This window comes from Polypterus senegalus, chromosome 7 (assembly GCF_016835505.1).
Source record: "Polypterus senegalus isolate Bchr_013 chromosome 7, ASM1683550v1, whole genome shotgun sequence".
Classification (NCBI taxonomy): Eukaryota; Metazoa; Chordata; class Cladistia; order Polypteriformes; family Polypteridae; genus Polypterus; species Polypterus senegalus.
This window is the reverse complement of record NC_053160.1, coordinates 79,079,245-79,098,406: the sequence shown is the minus strand read 5'-3', so window position 1 is coordinate 79,098,406 and position 19,162 is coordinate 79,079,245. Positions and strand designations below refer to the sequence as shown.

Sequence of the window (19,162 nt, the reverse complement as noted above, 5' to 3'; positions counted from 1 at the left end):
TTCAGGGGCCAGAAGAAAACTTGTTCTTGACGTAGGAGGTAAGCTTTAGATAAAGTAGAACGGAACACACGAGCAATGAGACAGCGGACAAGAGGAAGTAAGCAGCAAGAGGCAAGAAGGAGCAGAAGAACTCCAACAGCAAGGGAGACAAAAATAGATTTGAACCATTGCCCCCAGGAGCCGAACATAGAGGTGAACCAAGAATCCCAAGGAGAGTCTAGGCCAGAGTTTGTGGTTAACTCATTAGAGAGAGAGGTGAGGCCAGCTAAAGCACGAGTAATTGAACCATCAGGGGCAGTATTGTTAGGAATGTAAGTGCAGCAAGTGTCACCAAACATTGCACAGACACCCCCTTTCTCAGCTAGGAGCATATCAAGAGCTAATCTATTTTGCCATGTTATCAAAGAAGTTTTATCCAATTGTTCGTGGATACCTCTAATGGCATCTTTAGTAAAATTTAAGAATCGCTGCTGGTTATAGTATAAATAATTAATCCAGTCAACATTTTTATTAACTGTTGACCACCAGAAAATAATGGATTCAAAACCAGCGGCAACCTGATCACGAGCTTTGTATTGATTTGGAACCCCTCTGGGGACTCCTATGGAATCTATGTAAACACCAGGGCCATGAAGAGTGTAAGAGTCCTCAGAGTGAGGGCCAGTGTAGGAGTCCTTAGATTGAGGGCTGGAGCGGGGCGGCGAAGAAAGATAGAAGAAGTTAAAGAGGGGGAAGAGAAGGGAGTGGGAGAAGGAAGAATACGGAATGGCATAATAAGTTGGACCGGGGCACAAGTACCTGACCAATTAACAGGAAGGGTATCGCGGAGTTGGGTGGGCTTACACATCCACCAAATATCAGAACGAGGAGTGGTGTGATTGTTAAGGAACACAGAGAAATTAAGGAAGGAAGTGGAATTGTAGATTTTAGAGCAAGAGGAGGAAAGGAGATGACCAACGTGACGGGAACTTGTTTGGGAGAAGCAAGTGTAATTTCCAGGAATGTATTCAAAAGCAGGAGGAGTCATTCTTGGAGAAGGGGAAAAGAGAGAAAAGAGGGAGCAGGAAGAATTCGGGAAATGGAAGGAGTATTAAAAGGGAAAGTAAACAAGGAAGAGAGTTGGAGGAGTTATGGGACAAAGGGAAGGGGGTGGTTGCGAGATGGGGACGAGCAGTGGCACATACATAGCAATCGGATTGATTGAGCTGACGAGCTGAATACAGGATCCATTGCAGCCAACGGTTCCGATCACCGTACCCAGTTTCAACCTCGAAGGTGGATTCTATGGAAAGAACGGACAGAGAGGAGAATGGAGAAGTAGTATTGGAAGAAGAAGAAGCATTAAAAAGAAGAAGATGAAGAGGAAGATGAAGATGAAGATGAAGATGAAGAGGTAGGGGAAGTGGAATACACCTCAATCCTGAACTTTCCCAACAAATCTATACCAGAGACATAGGCACCAAGAATGTAGATGCCGGAATCATGTAAAGAAGCATTCTTAATAGTAACCACTAAAAGATTACAAAAAATAGGATGATTGCCTGTACAGGCTTCAGCATGCGGGTGTCCTTTTATAATTGAAAAACGAGTCTTTAACCCATGTTGCGTAGCTTGTGTAGGGTTATACCCCCAGTCCTGGTTTCCGGTGTTAGCGAACACATCGCTCCATGAGCTACATTCTGGGACACAAACGTATTTTTGTGAGGAAGTCCAATCATGTGGAGAACCAGTACAGGACGCAACAGAACAAAAGTCCAGGGTAAAAGAATGAGTGGTACCCTGAGGAACTCGGAATCCTTGTGGTTCTCTGGGGGGAACAGGGATAGATAGAACGAAAAGGAAACGGATCAAAAGACAGAGGAATGGTGCCATCTTTTACAATGAGATGCGTGGATCCAGGCAGGTAATCCTTCAACTTTCACAGCGTGAGGGGTTGACAGAAGAACTTGAAACGGTCCTCGCCACCTGGGTTGGTGCCAGTGTTTCCTGCGGGTATCACGAACCAAGATCCAGGTTCCTAATGGGATAGGCGAATCCTCAGAGGGAGGGGTGGATCTCCAGGCTTGTTTCACTTGTTCATGGATCTCCTTCAGAGAGGCTCGGAGACCTGAAAGACTAGAGAGAAGGTCATTGTCCACAGTATGTAGGTTCACATTCCCTATGACCATGCCAACTGGCATGGGTCTACCGGTAAGAATCTCAAACGGCGATAGCCCCAATTGTCGGTGTGTCCGCCCTCGTAGCCCCATCAGGGCCAGTGGAAGGGCATCAGGCCAGGAAAGATTTGTCTGCTCACAAATTTTTGCTAATTTTGACTTCAAAGTGCCATTGCATCTTTCAACTATACCTCCACTCTGTGGGTGATACTTACAGTAGTGGTGTACATTAATTTGGAGCCATGTGGTTAGTTCATTTATAACTGAATTCACAAAATGAGTCCCATTATCAGTCTGCAGTTTCTGGGGTATTCCCCATCGTGGGATAATTTCTTTTATTAACGCTTTAGCCACAGTTTTGGCATCATTATGCTTAGAAGGGAATGCTTCTACCCATCGGAGAACACATCGACAATTACTAAACAGTACCGATATCCCTTGACGGCGTTAATTGATGAAATCCATTTGGAGATGCTCAAATGGTCCCATCGGATTCGGGTAACGGGACTTACCTGCTTGCCTTTTCCCACATTAAACCTTTGGCACAGCGCACATCTCTTACAGAATTGATCTGCATAACTAGAAAACCCTACTGCTTCCCAATGCTTCTCAACATCCTGAATCATAGCATCTCTTCCAGCATGGTCCAGTCCATGAGCTATTTTCGCCATTCCTGGAAAGGAAGCTTTCGGAAGAAAAGGCTTATTAGTCTGACGGTGGGTCCAAACACCTTCAATCAAGGAGCCTTCCTTGGACCATTTCTTCTTCTCAAGATCCGTTGCCGAGCTCTGTAAAGAAATCATCTGGTTATCTTGAACCGACTCGAACTCTGTTGGAAAAGAGAAACTGGAACATTATTACGAGCAGCTCGTTTAGCAAAGTAATCAGCCAATTCATTTCCTTTACTAATAGGATCCTGTTTGCCAGTGTGTGCCTGGCACTTCACAATAGCCAATTTAGATGGTTTAGTTATGGCATCCAACAAAGATTCAATTAACTTCTGATGTTGAATGGGCTTGCCAGTACTGGTCTTAAAACCCCTTAATTTCCATAATGCCCCATGATCATGACAGACTCCAAAAGCATAGCGAGAATCTGTATATATAGTAATTTCTTTTCCTTCTGACAGCTGACATGCTCGAGTTAGCGCTATTAGTTCAGCTGCTTGTGCACTGAGGCTAGAGGTAATTCGGTTAGCTTCCAGTAGGTGGTCCCCTTGGACCACAGCATAACTGGTCGACGGAGCTCCATTTTCTAATCTTAACGAACAGCCATCTACAAATACGCTTTCACCTGTTTCTAATGGAGTTTCCTGCAAATCAATTCTCGGCTTAACTTCTCGAGCAATCACTTCCTGACAATCATGCGGTTCTCCCTCCTCATTTGTCGGGAGTAGAGTAGCGGATTGAGGGTAGAACACCTTTCAATTGTGACATTTGAGAGAGTGCAAAGAACGTTCTGATAATGGATGGCTCTTGCTGTAGTTAGATGAGAAGTTTTTGCTTGTACTAAAATGGAATGAACTGCATGTGGGACTTTAACTGTCAGTGGACTCATGAGTACTATATCGGTGCTAGCTAAGACTGCTTCTGTGGCAGCAGCAACTGCTCTTAGACAAGGAGAAAGAGCAGCTGCAACGGGGTCTAATTTTTTCGAAAAATATGCAACTGGCCTTTGTTTGTCTCCATGTTTTTGAGTCAACACGGCATTCATATATCCCCCCTTTTCGTCCACAAACAAAGTGAATGGACGAGAATAATCAGGTAAACCGAGAGCGGGGGCAGAAAGGAGGGCAGTTTTTAGGTCAGAAAATGCAGTCTCAGCTTCAGGAGTCCAGGAACGTGGCCAGATAAGGGAAGGCCGGGAGTGTTGGCCAGATCCTGCAGAGGCTGAGCACGTGCTGAAAAATTAAGGATCCATTGTCGACAATATCCAAGAATGCCTAGGACAGACATAACCTGTTGTTTAGTGACCGGTCTAGGAAGATTCTGAATGGTTGTAATGCGACTGGTGGAGAGAGCTCTTGTGCCATTGGTAATGTCATGACCTAAATATTTAACAGTTGTTTGCACCAATTGTAATTTAGCTTTGGACACTTTATGGCCATTTTCAGCCAAGAAAATAAGTAATTTCTTTGTGTCCTTTTCGCATGATTCCTGTGAATCACTGCAAAGCATGATATCATCAACATATTGAATTAATGTGGAACCACGGTCTGGCCAGAAACCCTCAAGATTTTGAGCAAGCGCTTGTCCATACACACAAGGAGACTCAGTGTAGCCCTGAGGCATAACAGTCCAAGTCCAACGGCGGTTTTGAAACGTAAAAGCAAACCAGAACTGAGAGTCTGGGTGAACAGGGACAGAGAAGAAAGGGTTAGCCAAGTCAATTACAGAAAAATATCGGGCGGAAGGTGGAATCGGAGAGAATAGTGGAAGGGTTAGGAACAATAGGGGCCCTTGGGAAAATAGCAGCATTGACTTGGCGAAGGTCCTGAACAAACCGCCAGGAACCATCAGCTTTTCTTACCGGCAAAATAGGAGAATTTACCGGAGAGTATGTAATTGGAATTATAGCTCCTCGTTTCACTAAATCAGAATGAACGGCAGAATGCCGGCCTCTGCCTCAGGAGACAGAGGATATTGAGCTCGATGTGGACGGAAGGAGGATTTTGGGTAGATCACCAGAGGTTCACAATGGGCTATTTTGCCAAACTCGTTTTATCCTGAGACCATAGGCAGGAAGGGATATCTGCGAGCCAAGGAAATGAAGGGAGAGAAACCTGTAAGGGAAATACAGAACATGAAGGGGAAGGTGTGCAAAGACTACGATTGACTAAAAAATTAGTTTGGAGAACAACCTTTGTAACTAAATGGTCAGAGGTGTCGAAGACACCAGGGGCAACATATTGCCAATCTGTCCGGTCAAGACAGTGTTGAACCCAAGGTCCAATTTGCACCCACTGCGTGTCATGCGATTTGGCAAGAGAAATATGAGGGACGGAGCCACCCAAATAGTAAATCTGCTGAGAAAGGGTGAGATGAACAGATGCAGCAGCTTTGGTGGAGGACAGGAATAGACAAGGAACAAGTACATTTTCTGGTGTGGGAGCCGAAGAAAGAAAAGATTCCAACCAAGGGGCATCAACGTCAGCGGGGAAGTATTGAGCGGTACAGTGAAGGGTGTCAGGGACTTGAAGATGGGGGAACAAACAGGAAGGGAATGTACTAAGGGCCTTTAATAAAATGGTGTGTGGGGAAATGGAAAGAGTCCAAGCTGCAAAGGAAGGTGTTGGGTGAGATGATTGAAAAAGAATCATAGGGTGGAGCAGTTAAAGCCTTTGGGGTCATAGTAATCGATAGGGAAAGTTTAGTCATGATGTCACTCCCAAGAGGTTAACTGGGCAAAGGGAATTAAGGAGGAAACGGTGTAATATGGATGGACCAGAAGGGGAACTTTGGACAGGAAGTGGGAGTGAGACTTTAAGGCAATGGGGTTGTCCAGAGGCTGTCAAAACAGTAATTGTGTCGTTCGAGGCAGGGACCTTTGCCAGGGCAAGAGTAGAGCGTGCGCCAGTGTCAACTAGAAAAATAGTCTCTTGTCCATTAACATGCAGAGATAAAAGAGGATCATCCTCAGGATCCGCAGTCAAGAGAGGAAACATGGAGTGGCTAGAGGTCCCTAAAAATTCCTAGGGCCAGCCTTGGTTTCCGGGGAAACCGGGTGTAAATTCATCTCCGGGGGTAGTCAAAAGAGGCTTATTCTGACGATTTGGACAGTCTCTTTTATAATGGCCAGGCTGACCACAATTATAGCAATAGTAAGGAGTAGGGAGCTGTTGTTGTTGTTGAGAAGGATCTTGGAAAGAGGTAAAACCACCTCGACCCCGGCCGCGTCCTCTCCCTTGGAAGCCTCCCCGGGCACCGCGTGGACCGGTGACGCCTCCCCGTCCATCAGTGTAGTAATTGAGTTGCGCAGCCACCAACTTAGCTTGGGTCTGTTCTTGCTTGTGCAATGTCTGCCTTTCAGCATGTTCAGCATGTCGCTTAACCTCTTCAAAGGCAGCCGATTCCCAGCCAATGCATGAGATACGGACTTTAGATTGGATGTCTGAACGGAGACCGGAGACAAAGGAGGCACGGCTGCACGACGTTGGTCCTCAGCCCGCTCTATGCCCGAATGGGTAGCCATCAAATCTCGAATCCTAAGTCCCCATTCCTCCACAGTCTCATCTTTTTTCTGTTTTGCAGCAGAAATCAAAGCCCAGTCAGTGCCCTTTTTATACTTTTCCTCTAAGTTCGCTTTCAATAGACTCCACTGAGTTTGAAAATCTGCCTCTCCGTACTGACCATCTCCTCGATGTAAAATCTCACGCCAAGTCCACGGCTGTCCATTACTATCAGTGCCATGATTAACAGAAGCCCAAGTTGGACCCAATTTACGACGAAGGACTTGTGTCCATTCAGCAGCGTTTGGTTTATACATGCTGTCCAACTGTTCTAATTGTTCAATAAATTTCAGTCCCCCTTCCTTTTAGGGTCAACTAAGGAGCTGACCACCTCTTTTAGCTCACTTAAGTCCCAAATATGGGAAATGGAAATTGTCAAGGGATTCTGGTCACCAGTTGGTTGATTGGGATTATGCCGGGGATTAGGAATCTGTATTAATGGGAAAGCAGTAGAGGGAAGGAAATCGGGGTCAGGGGCAGTGGGGGAAACTGAAACAGAGGATTTAACGTGTAGGGGATTGAAAGGTGCTTCTATTTGGGCCCTTCTTCGTGTTGTAACTCCTCCTCGGTGTACGATAGGGAGCTCAGGTTTTTGTTCTGGTGGGTCCTCCTCTACCTCCTCCTCCTCTTCGGACCCTCCCGGAAAATCATAGGGTGGGGGTTCGGGAACATGAGTCCCAGAACCATATAATATAGGGTATAGACGTTTCTGTTTCTTTTTCTTTTTAGAATGGTTGTCAGGTGGTTGGGCTGTTTGTAAAGCTAAAAGCAAGTCATCCTTCTCTTTTTTGACCTTACTTTCATTGGCTCTCAGAACCTCATTCTGTCTAGTGATCGCCTCTAAATTTCGATCTTTTATAACCAATTCCCATCTATCAAACATATCCATGCGATACGGACCTCCCTTGCAACAACCTTGGGTATTTCTACACAATATTTTCCTTATTTCCTGAATCTCACTCGTATCACCGGTGCCGTTTACTGGCCAACGCCCACCGCTCTGTTTATTCCACTTCTTACATGCCTTTTTAAAATCTAAGCCTGTCTTTTTCTCAATTAGTTTCCTAGGTGACCCATTTTTCCGCGACGTCTGTTGATCCTCCGAAAACAGTCCTTCCAGTATAAAGTTAGACCCATCAGACCCCTGCTTAACTTTTTTACTACTAGCGGAACCCATTTTCTTTTATTGTCCTAGTTTCTTCCCTGAAACTATATCTTTTATTTCCTAGTTTCTTTACCTGAAACTATATTCAGTGTACACTGTTCTTTTCCTACTCGATTTCCTTTTCTCTTAAATTACCTAACTGTTAACCGTCTTTGTCCGTGACTGACCTTTGACGGGCAATGGGCTCTTTTCCTTAGGTGTGCCACGCACCTTGTAACCGTCCCAATGCCTATCCCACTAATATCCCAGTTCGGACTCCTACATCCTTTCCCAACAGTTAATTAAAAACCTCGAGTAGATAATTAATATCCTGGGCGCTAGTGTCAGTTTAAAAAACTGTCAGTTACTTATCACTCTTATCATACCCACCACCAAGGAAACCCCCGACGGTACTTACCTAGTCTAGGTATTTAATCTGGTGCGCAATGCAGAGTACTCCACTCGGAATCAGGAGGAGACCGGGGACTTCTCACTCAGAAGCCGTCCTAGGACAGGGCAGTCCTAACTTTTGCCGGAACTGCTTTTCACTGCTGCCGGAGCTCACAGGCAGTCTGCTTCAAAGAAGACAGATCCGTAAGGCGGGTACCGATCAAGGAGTCAGCCGATCGTCTCCTGCCCCGCGTTGGGCGCCAAAAAACTGTGGACGATTTTTCTCTCTTGAGTTATTGCCGAACAGAGTAGGAGTCTCACACCAGATAAAATTAATCAGTAAAACACACTTTATTGCACCTAGACTAGAGAAGCCCTCGTATAGGAAATTCTTTGCTTTTTTATAGCTTACAGAGTCGAGCAAAATGATATCATTATTTCCAAAAATAGAGGCGGCGGTACATATTTTTTACTGCTGACAAAATAAAAAAGAAGAAGTAACCTTATTTGGAGCTTTAAAAACAGGAACTATAATAAAAAACTGGTTAAAGAGCAGATTCTGAGACAAACAGGAAATATAGTAACAGACTTGTTGCTGGCAGATTCCTTTGACCTGCTCACCCAGTACACTCTGTACCTCACACAAGGGTATACATAGAAATGTCACATACACATTTTGTAACTGCTACATGTCACAGGGACAAGCTGTAACTGCTACATGTCACAGGGACAAGCTGTATTTTTTCATTCCACAAATTTCGACAAAAGATAAATGCTTGTCATGAGCACGAGGCTCATGAAACACATGTTTAATAACGTGCTTTAGCTCCTATCATCATGAAAATGACATCACATATACATCTCAGTATTTTAGTTATTCAGAGAGCTGTAATATCACAAATGTAATGGACTCTGTGTCCAGTTGGAGGAAGAGAGCCAGTTTAAGAAGCAAGTAGTGATTCACACACATAGATCACATACGAGTAGAAGATCAAATACAAAACAAAGCATTTAATGTGCTACTTTAATTACGATGTAATTTTGAGAAACTGGTTAATTAAACGATTTTAAGATGAAGTTTATAATGTTCTACTAAATGACAAAATAAACTACGTGATTAAAGTGGAAAATTCGAGATTAAAGTTGACACTTCGTGCTTTTTCCCCACCGTGCCTTTTTTCTCTGTACCCTAATAAGCTTTCATATGACACTCAGACAGTGGGCTTACAACTCTTCTTTTCACGGCAACTTTGATATGTGACTTCTTTTTATTTCCGGCACTGTGCGATTTTCTGAATGTGAGCTTTCAAGTTTCTCCAACACGCTATGTCACTCGATCAACTTCATTTTGTTGATTATACCACGGTTTATTTGAACAAATAGTATGTTTTTCCTTTGCCTCCACTTGGTATTCGCTGAAATTCTTATATTTTCCCCGTGCTTTTCCCATTGTCTTTTCACAGAAGGTTGCGCTTAAGGGCGATTTATATTGATTTGCATATTCAAATAGGCGTAATTCTGGGAGGATTTGGGGCGTTACATAATGCGCGTGCACAAGCGTTAGTTTTCACGCTGATCGGGATTTATGTAACGGAAGAACGTGGAAGTTGGAGTACGCACAGATTCCTGCATCTGGATTTTTCTGTGCGTAAGCACATTTCGGCTTTTGTGCTTACGCCATGTTATAGTGCGAGTTCTACGCTCGGCATTATACATGAGGCCCCTGGTGAGTATCCAGGAATCTGGTAAATAAATTTGTGAAAGTTATATTAACATTTTATGTGCATTTGCAAATATAGTAGTGCAAAAGGCACCTACTGAGGGTGCCATGCCTGTCTGTCCATCCATTTATCTGTCTGCATGCAATAACTCACTTCTCATGTGGCCAAGTTTGTTTAAATTTAATAGGAATTTACTCAGAAACTTTCCATTTTGGTTGAAATGTTTTGGCACTGCACTGTACAGAATTTTTAAATTTCGTACTCTGTCATTGAAAAGCACTGCCAAATTGGCAAACGTGTCTGTCTAAAAATTCTGTGTAACTTCAGTTATGGATTAGTTTACTATTTCAAATTTAACCTGTAAAAGGTTACTTCAACTTGTATATTTTCCATTTTTAATTGTCCTTTTACATTTGCCTAGGAATTAATGTAAGGGTAAAGGAATTATTTAAGTGATGCTCTGTAAGCACAGACTGAATAAATTTACACTTACTATTTACGTGATAATAAAAACAATCTCACAGTGGCATTATCTGGTCATTGTAATCATTCAGTATTTCTCTGATGCTGTAATTGAAAAAGGGAGGAAGCAGATGATAACCTGAAATGCTAAGTACACAACAATCAATAATATCATCATTGGAGGTAATCATGATCTATCCAGTCGCCCCCACCAACTATCTATAAAGCCATTTCTGGGTTCCTATTTATAACCCCTTTCTATACATATATACTGTAGTATCTAGCATTGCAGATCCTCTTATCAACTCATTTTGTAGTCCTCTTATGTCCAACTGCACTGTACATCCCTTCTGTGTAGTTACTTACACAGTCAATGAGGCATATGCAATTACATTAGAGTGCAAATTGAAGTTAGTGTAGAAAGGTTAAGTGACTCATAGTGAAAGGACTTGTGGAAAAATAACATTGATGGCTCCCCTCCTCCTTCCTCACTCAGCAAATGTGTATGCTCAATTGAATAGCAAACTACTGATCTCTCATACAGCAACAGACTAACAGAAATGTCATTTCACAATAAAGACACAGATTTAGAGTTTTTTTCCGATCCAAAATGAGTAATAAATTCTCTTATTTTAAACTTACAGCCAAATTTGGTCACACATATATTGTTCAGCCACTGTAACATCTGTCTTTTGATCTAAAATTAGTAAAGTAAAAACAGAGGTTTGGGATCATGCACTGGTACTGCGCATTGCCACACCCACTACATGATGAAACAGCTCAGGATCCTGGTTGGCACCCCCTAGGCAGACATGCAGTCCAGTCCCACCCCCCTAGAAGACACGATCTATCTGCTGCTGCCAGGTGTTATCTGGGTGTCTCCTTGGCCAGGTCCAGCTGCTCAGGTCCTCCTCAACAATGAGGTTCCTGTGAGCCAGATCTACCAAAATCAGAGATGTTCAAAAAATGAGAATTATAGTGCTTTTCTGATTATGCAGATTATAAACTCAAGTAAGGGAATGGAATGTGCATTGAAACAGTTGTATTTATATTTAAAATGAGGACACAGGCAAAGGTAAAGAGTTGGGGCATCATCTTGGTGACCCCATGTAACTGGATGAGAAATAAACAAAGGAAACATGCAGTAAATATGGAGTAGTCTTTTCAGACTGGACTTCTCACCTAAACTGAAACCAGACTGCTGATTTCCGGGTTATGAGTTCAAATGGCAGGAAGGGGAGGGTCCGTGTGGATGGATGAAGAAGTGACACCAGAGATGAAGTGGCTGTCAATCTTCCATTCAGAAATGTGACTGCTGTGTCTCTTGAGGGTTGCTTGTCCATCACCGAGGCAACTGCAGGTTCGCAGTGCCACAGAAACAACTAGAAGCTGACCGCTGCCATGTGCAAAGTGCTGGTTGCCTGATGGGTTATGCAGGGAACATTATAACTTGGCTACTGACTTGGCCCCAGGCCTGCCTGTTTGCTGTGTCTGTGTATAGTAGAATAGTAGATCCCACTGCAATAAGTAACCCTGCTACAGTAATCCCTCCTCGATCGCGGGGGTTGCATTCCAGAACCCCCCGCGATACGTGAAAATCCGCGAAGTAGAAACCATATGTTTGTATGGTTATTTTTATATATTTAAGCCCTTAGAAACTCTCCCACAGTGTTTATAAATATTCTCCGCACAGTTATACAGTAAACCCTCGTTTATTGCGGTTAATTCGCTCCAGACAAGTAAATGAATTTCCACGAAGTAGGGTTCTTTATTTATACATTGTGGTGGGTTGCCGGCATTTTACTCCGGCCCCTTACCCCCAGGCCGCCAGGAGGAGCTCTCCCGAGAGCATATACGGGCCCCGAATTCCAGCAGGGCCTCATGGATTATGTAGTTTTTATACACAGCCCTGCTGGATACCTTGGGGTCCACTGGGAGTCGATGTCGGGAAGCCAATGGACTCATTTGTGCACCATGACCCGGAAGTTCGTCACAGGAAGAGCGACGGGCTTCCGGGGTGAAGAAAAGTACTGTTTACCCTGACCCGGAAGGATTAAGGACTTGTGGAACTGTTGGGCAGAAACACTTCCGGGTTAGGAGGAATAAAAGGACTCTGGGAACTCCCAAACGACGAGCTGAGCTGGGTGATAGGAGGGCAACATGTCTGGGAGTGGAGGATTGTGATTATTGATTTGGTATTGTGTATTGATTTATGAATAGTGTGGAGTGGAGGGTGCTTGGTGCACGTAATTCTTATAATAAAACAAAGAATTGTAGCACTTTTACCAGGTGTTTGGCGTGGTACCTGAGGGTTCAAGGGAGCGCTACTGCCCCCTACTGCGACAACATCTAATATTTTCACAGTTAGAGCATAGAAAACCTGTTTACTACCTTCTACATATGTTTTTTAACATTATTAGAGTCCTCTAGACATGAAATAAAACCCTTTAGTCAACAGTTTAAACTGTGCTCCATGACAAGACAGAGATGACAGTTCTTTCTCACAATTAAAAGAATGCAAACATATCTTCCTCTTCAAAAGAGTGCGTGTCAGAAGCAGAGAATGTCAGAGAGAGACAGAAAAGTAAACAATCAAAAATCAATAGGGCTGTTGGGCTTTTAGCACCGCAATAAAGTGGCTGCAATGAAGGGATCAATGTGAAGGCAGTCTTTCAGCATTTGTTAGAGGAGCGTCCATATCTTGTAAGCAAACAGCCACTGCGCAAACAGCCCCTCTGCTCACACCCTCTCTGTCAGGAGCAGAGAATGTCAGAGAGAGTGAGAGAGACAGAGAAAAGCAAACTATCAAAAATCAATACGGGTTGTTAGAGCTTTTAAGTGTGCGAAGCACCGCGCAGGAAGCATATTGTATATCATTGAGAAGTTTTATTTAATACGCAATACGTGCTCTGATTGGGTAGCTTCTCAGCCATACGCCAATAGCATCCCTTGTATGAAATCAACTGGGCAAACAAACTGAGAAAGCATGTACCATAAATTAAAAGACCCATTGTCCGCAGAAATCAGTGAACCAGTGAAAAATCCGTGATATATATTTAGATATGCTTACATTTAAAATCCGCGATGGAGTGAAGCCGCGAAAGTCGAAGCATGATATAGCGAGGGATCACTGTATTCCTGTTTCGATTGATTAAAGCTGGTTCAATATGTGGACAACAATACAAATTTCCATACTGGATCGGTCAAGCCCCGGGTTAACAATGACCGCCACCAGTACTATTAGCCAACAGGGTGCTGGCGGAAATTGAGCTACTATTGGCTGAAGAAGAAGAAGGAGAAGAAGAGGGGGAGATGTGTCTGGAGGCAGGAGGAAAGTGAAGAGAGTGGAACTGAGGGTAGGAACTTTGAATCTTGACAGTATGACTGGTAAGGGAAGAGAGTTAGCAGATATGACGGAAAGAAGGAAGGTTGATGTATTGTGCATGCAAGAGACTAAATGGAAGGGGAGTAAGGCCAGGTGGATTGGAGGTGGATTCAAATTGTTCTGTCATGGTGTGGATGGGAGGAGAAATAGGGTAGGAGTTATTCTGAAGGAACAGTATGTCAAGAGTGTTTTGGAGGTGAAAACAGTGTCAGGCAGAGTAATAGATAGATAGATAGATAGATAGATAGATAGATAGATAGATAGATACTTTATTAATCCCAAGGGGAAATTCACATACTTCAGCAGCAGCATACTGATAAAAAAACAATTTTAAATTAAAGAGTGATAAAAATGCAGGTAAAACAGACAATAACTTTGTATAATGTTAACGTTTAACCCCCGGGTGGAATTTAAGAGTCGCATAGTGTGGGGGAAGAACGATCTCCTCAGTCTGTCAGTGGAGCTGCTCCTCTGTCTGGAGATGATACTGTTCAGTGGATTCTCCATGATTGTCAGAAGCCTGCTCAGCACCCGTCACTCTGCCACTGATGTCAAACTGTCCAGGTCCATGCTTACAATACAGCCTTCCTTCCTCACCAGTTTATTCAGGCATGAGGCGTCTTTCTTCTTTATGCTGCCTCCCCAGCACACCACCATGTAGAAGAGGGCACTCGCCACAACCGTCTGATAGAACATCTGCAGCATCTTATTGGAGATGTTGAAGGACACCAGCCTTCTAAGGAAATATAGTCGGCTCTGTCTTCTCTTGCACAGAGCATCAGTGTTGGCAGACCAGTCCAATTTATCATCCAGCTGCACTTACAGGTATTTATAGGTCTGTACCCTTCTGCACACAGTCACCTCTGATGATCACGGGGTCCAGGAGGGGCCTAGGTCTCCTAAAATCCACCACCAGCTCCTTGGTTTTGCTGGTGTTCAGGTGTAAGTGGTTTGAGTCGCACCATTTAACAAAGTCCTTGATTAGGTTCCTATAGTCCTCCTCCTGCTCACTCCTGATGCAGCCCATGATAGCAGTGTCGCCAGCGAACTCTGATGTTCTTAATGATTATGAAGCTGGAAATTGGAGGTGTGATGATGGATGTTGTTAGTGCATATGCACCGCAAGTTGGGTGTGCAATGGGTGAGAAAAAAGATTTTTGGAGTGAATTGGATGAAGTAATGAACAGTGTACCCAAGGGACAGAAAGTGGTGATTGGAGCAGATTTCAATGGCCATGTTGGTGAAGGGAACAGTGGAGATGAGTGGGTGATGGGTAAGTATGGTGTCAAGGAGAGGAGTGAAGAAGGTCAGAGAATAGTGGATTTTGCCAAAAGGATGGACATGGCTGTGGTGAATACGTATTTTAAGAAGAAGGAGGAACATAGAGTTACGTACAAGAATGGAGGAAGATGCACACAGGTAGATTACATTCTATGCAGAAGAGTTGATCTAAAGGAGACTGAAGACTGCAAAGTGGTGGCAGGGGAAAGAGTAGTTAAGCAGCATAGAATGGTGGTCTGAAGGATGACGTTGAAGATCAAGAAGAGGAAGAGAGTGAGGGCAGAGCCAAGGATCAAATGGTGGAAGTTGAACAAGGAAGACTACAAGGTTGAGTTTAGGGAGGAGGTGAGAAAGACACTGGGTGGCAGTGAAGAGTTACCAGACAGCTGGGAAACTACAACAGATGTAGTAAGGGTGACAGCAAGAAGGGTGCTTGACGTGACATCTGGAAAGAAGAAGGAGGAAAAGGAAACCTTGTGGTGGAATGAGAAATTACAGAAGAGTATACAAAGGAAGAGGTTGGCAAAGAAGAAGTGGGATAGTCAGAGAGATGCAGAAAGTAGACAAGAATACAAGGAGATAAGGCGCAAGGTGAAGAGAGAGGTGGCGAAGGCTAAAGAAAAGGAGTATGATGAGTTGTATGAGAGGTTGGACACTGAGAGAAAAAAGGACCTGTACCAATTGGCTAGACAGAGGGACCGAGCTGGGAAAGATGTGCAGCAGGTTAGGGTAATAAAGGATAAAGATGGAAATGTACTCACAAGAGAGGAGAGTGTGTTGAGATGGAAAGAGTACTTTGAGAGGCTGATGAATGAAGAGAATGAGAGAGAGAAGAGGTTGGATGATGTGGAGATAATGAATCAGGAAGTGCAACAGATTAGTAAGGAAGAAGTAAGGACAGCTATGAAGAGAATTAAAAATGGGAAGGCCGTTGGTCCAGATGACATACCAATGGAAGCATGGAGGTGTTTAGGAGAGATTGCAGTGTAGTTTTTAACCAGATTGTTTAATGGAAACTTGGAAAGTGAAAGGATGCCTGAGGAGTGGAGAAGAAGTGTACTGGTACCAATATTTAAGAATAAGGGAGATTTGCAGGTAGTAACTACAGGGGAATAAAATTAATGAGTCACAGCATGAAGTTATGGGAACGAGTAGTGGAGGCTAGGTTAAGAAGTGAGGTGATGATTAGTGAGCAGCAGTATGGTTTCATGCCAAGAAAGAGCATCACAGATGCAATGTTTGCTCTGAGGATGTTGATGGAGAAGTTTAGAGAAGGCCAAAAGGAGTTGCATTGTGTCTTTGTGGACCTGGAGAAAGCATATGACAGGGTGCCTCGAGAGGAGCTGTGGTATTGTATGAGGAAGTCGGGAGTGGCAGAGAAGTACGTAAGAGATGTACAGGGTATGTACGAGGGAAGTGTGACAGTGGCAAGGTCTGCGGTAGGAGTGACGGATGCATTCAAGTTGGAGGTGGGATTACATCAGGGATCGGCTCTGAGCCCTTTCTTATTTGCAATGGTGATGGACAGGTTGACAGACGAGATTAGATAGACAGAAGTCCCTGTGGACTGTGATGTTTGCTGATGACATTGTGATCTGTAGCGATAGTAAGGAGCAGGTTGAGGAGACCCTGGAGAGGAGATATGCTCCAGAGAGGAGAGGAATGAAGGTCAGTAGGAACAAGACAGAATACATGTGTGTAAATGAGAGGGAGGTCAGTGGAATGGTAAGGATGCAGGGAGTAGAGTTGGCGAAGGTGGATGAGTTTAAATACTTGGGATCAACAGTACAGAGTAATGGGGATTGTGGAAGAGAGGTGAAAAAGAGAGTGCAGGCAGGATGGAATGGGTGGAGAAGAGTGTCAGGAGTAATTTGTGACAGACGGGTATCAGCAAGAGTGAAAGAAGATCTATAGGACGGTAGTGAGATCAGCTATGTTATATCGGTTGGAGACAGGAGAGGAGAGGGTCAGCTCAAGTTGGATGGTTGGGAGACAAAGTTAGAGAGGCGAGATTGCGTTGGTATGAACATGTATAGAGGAGAGATGCTGGGTATATTAGGAGAAGGACACTAAGGATAGAGCTGCCAGGGAAGAGGAAAAGAGGAAGGCCTAATCGAAGGTTTATGGATGTGGTGAGAGAGGACATACAGGTGATGGGTGTAGCAGAACAAGATGCAGAGAACAGAAAGGTATGAAAGAAGATGACCCGCTGTGGCAACCCCTAACGGGAGCAGCAGAAAAAAGAAGGAGAAAGCTGGTTTTACTAAAGTACAGAGACTCAGTCTTGTCTTTGGGGTGCAAGGCACCAACTCACACGTCACAATATGGATAGAATAACAAAGGGAGAAATCGAACATGACACCAAGATTCCTAGTAGAAGAAGAAGAAGAAGGTCTAATGAGATCACTACCAAGACTGACTGCAAAGGAGCTCATGTTCTTAAGCTGAGCTTTATTGACAATTAACAGGACTGGTTTATTGTAGTTTAATATTAATGAGTTAAATTCCATTCAAGTTTTAATTTCAAAGAGACAAATTATGAGATGAGAAAACTCATGAATGTTCACTTATAATTCTGAAATAGATTTGAATATCTTCTGCATAAAAATTATAGTTCAGTCCAAAGATACAAATAATGTGACCTTGGTGAAGCAAGCAGATATAGAAGAACAGAGTGCTGAGGACAGAGCCTTGAGGAACTCCTTAAGTGACTGGCATTGAGATGGACCTGCTGTTGCCAAGACTAACTAACTCTTGTTAGTTAGATAAGACTTAAACCACTGGAGAGCAGTGCCAGAGATAGCCAGAATGTTCTCCATTATGAACAGTAGAATTTGCTTGACAGTATCAAATGCTGGACTGAGGGCCAACAGAATTAATATGCTGGTTTGCCCAGAGTCTGATACAAGAGGCAAATCATTAGGTCCCTGAAGCAGAGAAATTTTAATAGACAGAAAGGGTTTCATCAGCTTATTACAAGTTTAGTAACTGGTGAGTTGGGAGGACACAACTTGCTGAAGAACTTTGGGAAGAAAAGGTAGCAATAGGTCAAAAATTGTTTGGATTGTTGGCAACAAGACCAGACTTTTTTAACATTGGGGTTACAGAAATGATTTTCAAAGTAGCTGGCACAGAGCTGGTGTAAAAGGAATGTACTGTATTTATTATTGTTTAACAGTCTGGATCATGATATGAAGGCAGGATTTGATAACTGTGGTGGGGAAGGGATCCAGTGCACAATTTGTAGGCCTCATCTTAAAGAGTAGGTCATTAATAAATGTACATAAACTTGGTGATAATTTAAGAAAGGAGCAGGATGGAGAAAGTAAACAGGGGAAAATACAAACAGAGAATCAACTTGTATACTTTGTGTATGGTATATACCCCATTTTTTGAAACCAATTGCACACCCAACCTACATGCTAGAGGGTCCCTCTCTCAATTGCCCTTCCCAAAATTTCTTCCATTTTATTTTCTCCTACAAGATTTTTTTGGGGGTTTGTTCTCGTCATCTTAGGGACTCAAGGCTGGTGGGCTATCAAGAAATGGGACTGTAAAAGCCCATTGAGGCATTCCTTGTGTGATTTTGGGCTATACAAGAAATAAATTGTTGTTGTTATTAGTTGAACTCTTTAGGTTTTTAATTTTGTCAAGGAAAAAGTGAAGGAATTTTTCAGTTTTCAGTAGAAGAGGTGATCAGGCAGATGCAGGTTGAAGTAGTTTATTAACCACAGAGTATAAAACCCTCTGGTTGTCATGGCCACACCTTATTATTCTGCCATAGTATGAAGTATTGACTACATGTAGTGCATCTTTGTAAGCCTTTTGAGAAAACCTGGACATGCATAGTCTTATGTCACACTCTGTCCAGACATCAGCCAGCTGCATTCTTACAGTATATCGTAGTACTGAATCATACCATGGAGCTGAAACGCTTCAATAATGATTGCACTATTATTCTTGATTTGCCTACCCTTTGAATACCATGTATGCAGACAAGGAGTTTAAAGAGAATGTAGGTGGGAAGCTACCACACCAGTACTGAGAAGTATATATTCAGTAAGGCACAGTGACAGTCTCATTCATTTAATATGATTAATAAGTTAAAGATTTTCTCAAGTCTGCTTAGTGAAGCCAGTCAAAGATCAAAAATGAGCCCACATTCATAACATTTACCTGCAACAGTATAAAGCTAAACTTGACCGTTTACGTAATAATTGACCCCTTTAAGTGCTGTAACAGTGTTGATTTAAAGGCATTTAACTGATCCATTCTACAATGGCCATCTTGAAATTGCTTATAATTTTTACCAATTTCTTCCAACTATTAATTATTGGGTGTAAAGGACATTCTTCTATTTGTTACATGAAAAAATATAATTGAAACTAGACCAAG

The 19,162-nt window shown here is 43.2% G+C and overlaps 1 protein-coding gene across 1 annotated transcript; it reads right to left on the bottom strand.

Annotated features, from left to right (window-relative positions):
• Positions 1 to 6,673: 6,673 nt before the first annotated feature.
• On the bottom strand, positions 6,674 to 8,163 carry LOC120532033. Its single transcript, XM_039757946.1, has 2 exons — positions 7,600 to 8,163; positions 6,674 to 7,564 (listed from the first exon to the last, which is right to left on the bottom strand). Exon 2 carries the CDS (start codon positions 7,559 to 7,561, stop codon positions 6,674 to 6,676), a length of 888 nt encoding a protein of 295 aa, XP_039613880.1. The 5' UTR covers positions 7,562 to 7,564; positions 7,600 to 8,163.
• Positions 8,164 to 19,162: the final 10,999 nt, after the last annotated feature.